Raw genomic sequence first — 9,771 nt, forward strand, 5'->3', positions numbered from 1 at the left:
AGGTAGGGTTTTGCTTTTGTGAGAGGCACAACCATGCCTCTTGGAAATGGAAAAAAAATGTTTTTTCCTTTTTCTCTTCTCCTTTCGCGAGAGGAACGATTTTGCTTCCGGGAGAGGCACGGTTTTTCTTTCACGAGAGGCACGACCGTGCCTCTTGAAAACGAAAAAAATGCATTTTTTTCTTTCCGCGAGAAGCACGGTTTTGCTTCCGGGAGTGTCATGGTTGTGCTTCGCGTCTTTCAGAAACGGAGAAAAAATACGTTTCTTTTTTTTCCTTGCGCGAGAAGCACGGGTTTGCTTCCTCGAGAGGCATGCCTCTCGGAAAACAAAAAAAAAGTGTTTTCTTTTTTTTCCTTCTGTGAGAGGCATGATTTTGTTTCTATGAGAGGCACAATTTTTTGATAGATTTGCTTTTACTTTTCAGCGTCAGTCGGGTGACATTGGTCCCACAATCTGGTACACACTTATCCATTCCGCAGAAGGCGTCTGCCTACTGGACGCACAAGACGGACAGTGATATGTACAGTGCCAACATACCTGTACCAACGGAAGATCACAATCCTGGTCCGACATTTACCCGTTATTTTACACGGCTCCGTCTTCGCACGTTACTCCTGGCCGTATGCAGTGGGCCTGTCGCCATACGCTTGCATTGAATACAGTACGCGACGCGTCATCGATTGCTTCGTCCAGCTAGCGGGAGCGCACGAGCCCGTCCACGCCATCGCCGCTCTCTAGCTGTAGCGCCTTACTAGTAGCACGGCCACACACGCTACTAGTAGATTTTAAATCCGCGCTACTACTAGGCTTTTTCCTAGTAGTGAAATATAATTCATAGTTCATCTATAAATTATAATATTTGTTTGTTCCAAAAATAACAAACATAGTGCGTGCGGATTTGTGATTATACACGAATCCTTAAACAATTTGAACACATCAACAGTACACCTATATTTTTCCCTATATATACGCACATAGGTGTCAGGGCAGACGGGAACTAAGAGCCTCTTATACGAAGTAAGTGCGAGAAAACAGAGCATAATGACCATCGTAGTCACCAAATCATCGCCGGTGGCGGTCACGGGCCCGGAGAAGCTGGGGACGGCGCGCCGTGGGATCATCAACCTCTCCTCTTTTGATAAGTGTTTGGCTCCAATTCCTGTCTCGCTGCTCCTCATCTTCGATCAGCCAATCGACGACCCTGTTGAGACAATCAAGAAGGCCCTGTCGCAGGCACTGGTGCTCTACTACCCTATGGCTGGCCGCCTCGTCGCTGGACCCGACGGGGCGCCGAACCACATCTCGTGCTCCGGGGAGGGCGTCTCGTTCGTGGGCGCGCTGGCGAGCTGTGTGCTGGACCAATTCACGACGTCGCCGCTGCTCGCCGGACAGCTCGCCCCCCGCTACCCTGCCGAGTACTGCCGCTCAGACGACGCCATGCTGCTGATGCAGGTGACCGAGTTCGCCTGCGGCGGGTTCGTCGTGGGCGTGACGTGGAACCACGTCATGGCCGACGCCGCGGGGATGGCGCAGTTCCTGCAGGCCGTCGGCGAGCTTGCCCGTGGGATGCCAGCGCCGTCCGTCGTGCCTGTCAGGTCCCAAGTGCTGCCCTGCCTCCCGCCCAAGATGGTCGCCGCAGCGAGGTCTCGGATCCGTGTCGGAACGGAGGAAATGACAAGCCTGGACGTCACCGTCTCATGGAGCCTGATTGCCCACATCAGGGCCGAGTGCGGCGGCACGGTGTTCGACGCTGTCGCGGCCGTGCTCTGGCAGTGCCGCACCCGTGCTGTCATCTTCGAACCCGATACGCCTGTGCCTCTCGTCTTCGCGAGCAACATGCGCGGGCTTGTGGGCGCCAAGCGCGGCTACTACCGAAACTGCATCATGCGGCAGCCGGTCATGGCCATGAGCGGCACAGTGGCATGCGGCGACGTCAAGGAGCTGGTGAAGCTCATCAGGCTCGCCAAGGAAAAGACGCCGGGCCTGCTCACGAACGGCGGCGGTGGGGATATGCTGCAGCCGACCACGCCCCCTCCGAGGTACAACACGCTGGTTGTGACGAGCTTGAGGAACCTTGGGTTCGACGAGGTGGACTTCGGGCGTGGGCATCCGGCGCGGGTGATGCCGCCGCTGGGCAAGGTCGTGCGGACGGCGACAAACCCCTGCGTTCTATGCCCGCCATGCATGGCAAAGGACGGCATCAACGTCATGTCCTTCTGTGTGAAGCCGGAGCACGCCGATGGCTTCTTACGGGAGTTGGCCGCGATGCACATGCACATGCACGCGCGTTTATAGTACACTACATGCACGCAAGCATCCACACGCACCCATGCATACGATGAAGAATAAATCCAGTGAGCAAAAACTACGTACCTCTGCTCACGAGCTCCACCACACATATATAGTCCATACAAATCCGGTATATAGTCGAAACAAATCAGTGTACATTTTAATTCTCTTACTCGTATCATTATATGTATTTCTTGATAGTTACATATGTACTAAAACCACGACACTTATTTTGAAACGGGAAGTGTAACTTGTAATGTGATTTAAATAAACATTTGAATGTTTCATCATCTTCTTCTTTTGGAGTCAAGCATTTGAATCATTCTTAAATACATTTACATATGTACTAAATCATTCTTAAATACACGCACCCATGCATACGATGAAGAATAAATCCAGTGAGCAAAAACTACGTACCTTTCCTCACGAGCTCCACCACACATTTATAGTGGTAACAAATCCGGTATATAGCAAATAAAAATACTCCCTCCGTGAAGAAATATAAGAGCCTTTAGATCACTATTTAGAAGGTGTATATTTTAATTTTTTTACTCGTATCATTACATCTCTTGGTAGTTACATATGTACTAAAACCACGTCGCTTATTTGGAAACAAGAACAGTAAGTTGTAATGTGATTTAAATAAACATTTGAATCTTTTATCATCTTCTTCTTTTGGAGTCAAGCATTTAAATCATTCTTAAATAAATTTACTAATAGGGGATTACTTTTAGGCCATGGAACTAATTGTGCAACAAATTATACTAAATATGACAATACAAAAATTTAAGATTGTGTACCCAATCACGAGAGTCCGGATAGTATACAAATAACGAAAGTCTAGCAAACAAATCCAATGGCATATGTACTGCCTAAGCCATAGGAAACCAGGCCTACAGATCAGTTCCACCAAGAAAGCATTGAATTTGTAAAGTCGATTGCGTCGCGATAGAACCCTCAAGTCTCTAATTCTGAAGTTTGCACCGTGGATGTGTTTACTAATCTTGGTAAATCCTAACAAACAAACCATCAGTTCACAAGGTTTACATATCAGTATCCATTTCAGCGTGATCAAGTGTTTGCCCGAACCATTTTTGTGTGCCAAAATAAAAACAATCAATACAACTATAGGTCAAGTTTCGCTAGCAGAGGCATGAGAGCTAATGAGTTTTGCACTAGTAGATTGTCATTTGCGAAGAGGAGACACTTTCGAAGAACATGAGCTACAAGGCGGAGGTCGATGGCCTTTTCTCCTCTCCGCATTGACAGCAAGTAGCACAAGTGCACAACTCGATGTTGGATGAACTACAAAAGAACCAAGGATATTAGCATCAAACAGATGAGATATCAGAAAAGAAACATATCAAACTTGCCACTCCTCGATGTGGATGCGGCTTGAGGTAAGGATTTAGACCAAGAGAAATCCATAGTCGGCACTGGTCGTCCGCGACCGAGGCGACGCTTGAGGGCGCCCATTTTTCTCCATCGAGTCGTTCGTCAGATCTGCTTCCACCTCCATCACGCCATTTGTCTACGGGGTGAAATCTCAAACTGCGGTGGGCGGTGACGGCGCCTTTGGTGTTGTTCCCTACTTGTAGGTGTCACCTTGGGATATAGTTAGCTGGTGGACACCGTTGGGTTGGCATTGGCGGCGTCGCATCTACTGCGTTGGCGACGGCATGCCTCTGCGGCAAGGCGCAGCGGGGCCTCGACAATGGGCGTGTGTGTTGATGGACACGCGTGGGTGGTGGCACTGTCTGATGATGTGGCAGCACTGATGGCAGTTAGGCCTGACAAGGTCAATGAGTGGATCTATCCTGAAGCTAGGACGACGAAAGATGATAACCGCAGATTCTAGAGCAATGTTAGACTCGATTCGTGTTAAACCACTTGAATATGTATGTTCCTATCGGAATATTTTAGTTCAGGTAGCGCACAATCTGGTTACTTGTTGCCTGGTGGGCATGATAGTGGACGGCGGTAAGAGTCAAGGATAGCGTGGCCTTCTCTCCCCTGGGGTAGCACCATCCCGATCTTGTGGAAATTTATCTGGATTGTGCCAAGTAAAGGAAGAGGAACATCCCCTTTCTACTCTATCAAAAAGGCGTGAACATTGGCAACATAATTAAGAGGAGATGCCACCTGTAAAAGAGTTCCTCTCATCGTAACTCACGGGCATAATTGCTACTAATTGTAAGATAGGATGGCAGCCTATAGTTGAGTCGATGAACAGAAGGTACATACATTTCTAGGAAAAGGCAAGAATTTAAAGTATGTGTGCATCCCTGATGTATTTGGACATCTTGTTGGTGCAGAGGCTGGGTGTATTTGGTATCATCGTGATGTTAATATATTCCCTTTATCGAAAAAAACGCACAAGTTGTAAACTAATTAAGGTGCGCTTTGTGGCTCTCCATATTCCTCGAAAGTGAAAAGTACATCTAGCTTTCACCATGTGAGATTACAGGGAGCTGGCAACGAAGCATCACTGGACCCATCTCATGTGTTATTGGCCCCCTCGTAGTCAGCCTGGTATGATTGATCACATACAAAACATATGATTTATACGAAAAGTATGTTTGACGATATTTACATAGAATTGAGTAACTATCGTCAAGATTGTCAGCTAATGGTATATTCTCTGTGTTGTATTAATCAACATTTGCCCTATCCATATGGCCTGCAACACATCATGTACACACATTGTCAGAAGGGCATGATGTTAGCCATGTACAGCTAAATCTGATAGCCTATAACATGTACCTGTAGGTACATCTGCCGCCTTTGTATCTGGAGTTGCCTTGCTTTCTTAATTCCCCGTGTGTACCTATCAATTGCCAGCTCCTTGAGACCAAAAGATCATTGCTAGATATGTGAACCAAATTGAAGTCGTACCTTATTACATGCTATTTGTATCAAATTAAACTACAAACAGGCATGATACAATAAATATGTATAACTTCCTGATACAATTTTGGTACTATCATCATTTTGGAGACTCGTCAGATTGAGCATGGATCAAGTGGACAAATGATAGACGGAGTGACGAAGATTGCAGTTATTGCCAAGAGGCCACCTCCAGATAATTATTCCGAAGTTGTAAAATGTTGTTCACAAATTTTTATGTCAACTCTCGTGCACTCTTGAGCATGCAGGTTGTTCACAACTTTGCTTTTCAGGACGATGACATGAACGTCCACATGGATCTAGATCAGCAAACAATCAAGCTACGAACAAGCTGAAGGCCGCCTTCATCGCGACCTGAACCGACATGTACAAGGTCATCGCTGGCGAGCACCCCGTCGAGGACTACCACAACACATTCGAAAACCTGGCACTGTTGCTGTTATCCATGGCCGAGCCAGACTGGCGCAAGATCATGTCTAGCACATCAGTGTCCAATAGATGTACGTACCGTGAAAACTTGTTGTGGCGTTCAATGAATCCACAACGATGGCAGCGGCGCCTCGTTTAGGACCTCGGCGCCTGGTTTCCATCGATGTAACGAATAGATCCGTGGCATTTCAGGGATCCGCTATGGCTATGGCGGCGGCGTGGTTCCCGTCGCTGTAGCGAATAGATCGAAGGTATTTTTTTTTTTGCGTGCAGGATCAGTTTCTGCCCAAACCGTGGCCAGGGAAAGATCTGCTTTGAATGTAGATTGATAGATCGATTAGATTAGGTAGATACATTGAGAAATCATTGTGGGGGATAAATTATGAAAGCTTGGCTTTTTTTTTGGGTGATGTTTTTCTCTTTGGTTTTATGCCCACCGGTTTTGCAGGGAAGACGAAAATATTCGATGGTGCTGGGATCGATCGGTGCTGGAGGCATTGTTCGATAGGGAGAGTGCCGTGACGAAACGACAACAGACTCTTCCATTAGGAGTAGAGTGTACGATTGGGAGAATCATGTGATCGTTAAATTAGTTTTCCCACGATCATCATTAATAACACCTACTACACGAGCAGTGCTGTCCTGTCACGCTTGACTAGAAAATGTACTCACTTCTTGAATGTACGCTTGGAAGAATCATGTGATCTTAAATTAGTTTTCCCACCGTCACCATTAATAATACCTAGTACACGTACGAGCAAGTGTGTCCTGTCATGCTAATACAACCAAGCAACGGTACTCCCCGTCCATTGAGCTACCGAGCCATGCCTCTTTAAGATATATAGCATCCATCAGACTAACTTGAAATTAGACACAAAGATTAACTTCAAGCTAAATGCGCCTACTAAACCTGTAACAGAAGGCCGTTCACATTGCAATACGCTAGAAAATTGGGTGTACTTTCTCACCGGAATATGTGAATGCCTGGTTAGAAAATCAATAAATATAATGTGTGTCGGAATTTTTGCTGACTACATTTTATTGGACACTCCGTAAAACCTGATCCGAGCTTACGAGTACATGTTGTAAACTAATTAAGGCATGCTATGTATACTCCTTATGAGGCAAGCCGTGGGATCATCAACCTCTCCTCTTTCGATAAGTGTTCTGCTCCTATTCCTGTCACGCTGCTCCTCATCTTCCACCAGCTAATCGACGACCTGGTTGAGACAATCAAGAAGGCTCTGTCGCAGGCACTCTTGCTCTACTACCCTATGGCCGGCCGCCTCGTTGCCAGACCCGAGGGGCGCCGATCCACACCTCGTGCTCCTTATAGCTGAGTCATTGCTTACGTAACAGAGGACGTGATCTGAAACGCGCTTCCCCAGTGGCATGACTAACGTATTAGGGTATGTGGCCGCCCAATTTGCTGAAGTAAAATGCCAATCGAGTTGTTCCAGTAACGGATTTGTCTGCATATTGCTCCATGTAAACGCTCGCCCCTTGATGGGAAGCTCCACCATAGAGAGTGAACGTATAATATCATTAAAGACGAGTATATCATTTGCATCACCACCGCTATTGTTACGGTTATCAGGCGCACAGATATAGTTAAAATCTCCAACGAGAAGTCAATCCTCTCCGTCAGGAATTTCAAGTTCAGATAACCAGGATGTAAAGGCCATTCTTCCAGTACCATTGCAGGGCCCATATATGTTTACTAGGGTCCAGGTACTCGCAGATTGTACATATGTCAATTTAATCCCGAGTGCAAATGATTCAGAGAAGATATTAATCCCTGAATAAACAGAGCTCATCCACATAGTAATAAGGCGACAAAGACAGAGATACCACCACCCACCCCTTTGGCACAATTCAAAGCATTGGCACTAATCTTTGTGGGATACCAGCTGCAGATCTTAGTCCCAAGAAGCTGCTTGCTAGCCTCCAGACCGATAGAGAACAAGCTCCTTAAGGCTCATGGTGACCAATAAATAGTGGAACGTGTTATGCTGGAACGTGCGAGGAATAAATTCTGAAGCAAAACAGCTCGCTATTCGAAACGCTATAGATATTAGTGGTTGCTCGAAAGTTTGCTTCCAAGAAACTAAACGTACTACATTAGGTATGGCTTTTGTTAAGCTCTTCTGTCCTAAAAAGTTTGATAAATTCTCAATGGTTTCACAAATTTTAGAAACACTTCATCGTATTTCAGAACTACCAGAAATAACAAGTTTGATTATCTCAGTACCTTTGATATTCCCATGCATTTCAATTTATTCAGATGTGCTTCAGTTTATGAACTGCAATTGCACATCAATCTCACATTCATTTCATATGAATGTCAAATCCATTTCAGAAATAAAATTTAAATACATATGCCTTCGAAATAAAATAGCAAAAGGGAGACTTAGGTGAGTCATGCGACCGGTTTGTGGTAACTGATGATGTTGGTTGTGTCAGTCATCGAGGCAAGATGCTAGAGAAGTGGTCCAAGCATGTCATATCGTCCTCAATGAAGCCAGTCCACCATGTGGGTGGCAGCCGCGGTGTTTTCGCAAGAAAGATCCACTATGATAGGATACCGCTGCCATTGTTAACGTTTGATTCAACATCTGCCAACGTTGCAGATGCGATGCCGGCCAGATCAGGTTTCTAGTAAGTACAGTGGTCTAGAACGATAGCTGGTGATGGCATGCCTAGGAATCACTCCAGCTACCACGACACTCTTGGAGGACACATCCTGGTCACCAGAGGGAGGTTCTCTTTGTTCGGCCGCTTGAGGTAGAGGAGGAAATAGATCAGCGCAATTTTTGACTTATCATTCGCAAGGTGGGTAAATACACCTTCACTTTAGGGAAATAGCAAATTGGTTGGTCACGAAGCTGAAATACTGGGGTAGACTGGAAGCCAACAATGTGCTATAGGATTCTCTAGATTACTAAGAAGTTGGATGGCAACTGATCCCTAGAAGTAAAAAAATACACAAGCTGATGTTAATGAGGACCTGAAAGGTATATGTTACACTCGATTAGTGTTAAACCACTTGAATATGTATGTTTCCATCGTAATATTTCAGTCCACGTAGCGCACAACTCTCGTTACTGGTTGTCTGGTGGGAATGATAGTGGACGGCGGTTGGAATCGAGGATGGCATGGCCTCCTTTCCACTAGGTAGCACCATCCGGATGTCCTGGAAATTTAGCTGGATTTTTGCCAAGTAAAGGAAGATAAACATCACCTTTATACTATATAAAAATGACACGGGCATTAGCAACATAATTGAGAGAAGATGTCCACCTGTAAAAAAGTTTCTCTCATCGTAATGCATGGGCATAATTGCTAGTAATTGGTAAAAAAGATGGGAGCCTATAGTTGAGTCGAGGAACAGAAGGCATATACTTTTCTTGGAAAAAGCAAACATCTAAAGTGCATGTGCGGCAGTTAAAGGATCTGAATACCTTGCACACATGCACACGTTGTAAACTAATCAAGGCGCGCTTTGTGGCTCCCTATTTTCCTCGCATGGTAGTAGAAGTAAACTTTCACATGCTCATTATCATTATTAAATAAAAACCTCGAATCGTAGAGATCATAAGGTTCGCTTGACTGGGAAATGTAATTACTTCTTTAAAGAAATGTACACTTGGAAGTATAATGTGATCGTTAAATTAGTTTCCCACCATCACCCTTAATAACACCTAGTACACGTACGAGCAGTGCTGTCCTGTCACGCTTGACTAGGAAATAGGAAATGTACTCCCTTCTTTATAGAAATGTAGATTTGGAAGAATCATGTGATCTTAAATTAGTTATCCCACCGTCACCATTAATAATACCTAGTACACGTACAAGCAGTGATGTCCTGTCATGCTAATACAACCAAGCAACGGTACTCCCCGTTCATTGAGCTACCGAGCCACGCCTCTTTCAGATATATAGCATCCGTCAGACTAACTTGAAATTAGATACAAAGAAGAACTTGAAGCTAAATGCACTTAAACATGTAACTGATGGTCGTTCACATTGCAATACAGTATCAAATTGGGTGTACTTCCTCACCAGAATATGTAAATGCCTGGTTAGAAAAACAATAAATATACTAAGTGTTGGAATTTTTGCTGAGTACGTTTTATTGGACACTCC

At 45.2% G+C, this 9,771-nt stretch overlaps 1 protein-coding gene across 1 annotated transcript; it reads left to right on the forward strand.

Moving 5' to 3' along the window:
- Positions 1–1,038: 1,038 nt before the first annotated feature.
- LOC119366738 (acyl transferase 15-like) lies at positions 1,039–2,295 on the forward strand. Its single transcript, XM_037632471.1, has one exon. The coding sequence runs from the start codon at positions 1,042–1,044 to the stop codon at positions 2,293–2,295; it is 1,254 nt and encodes a 417-aa protein (XP_037488368.1). The 5' UTR covers positions 1,039–1,041.
- The last annotated feature ends 7,476 nt before the right edge of the window (positions 2,296–9,771 follow it).

Source organism: Triticum dicoccoides, chromosome 2B (genome assembly GCF_002162155.2).
Source record: "Triticum dicoccoides isolate Atlit2015 ecotype Zavitan chromosome 2B, WEW_v2.0, whole genome shotgun sequence".
NCBI lineage: Eukaryota > Viridiplantae > Streptophyta > Magnoliopsida > Poales > Poaceae > Triticum > Triticum dicoccoides.

Excerpts from the sequence above, each read along its gene's own strand:
- LOC119366738 (XM_037632471.1), top strand. The coding sequence starts at position 1,042 with ATGACCATCGTAGTCACCAAATCATCGCCGGTGGCGGTCACGGGCCCG.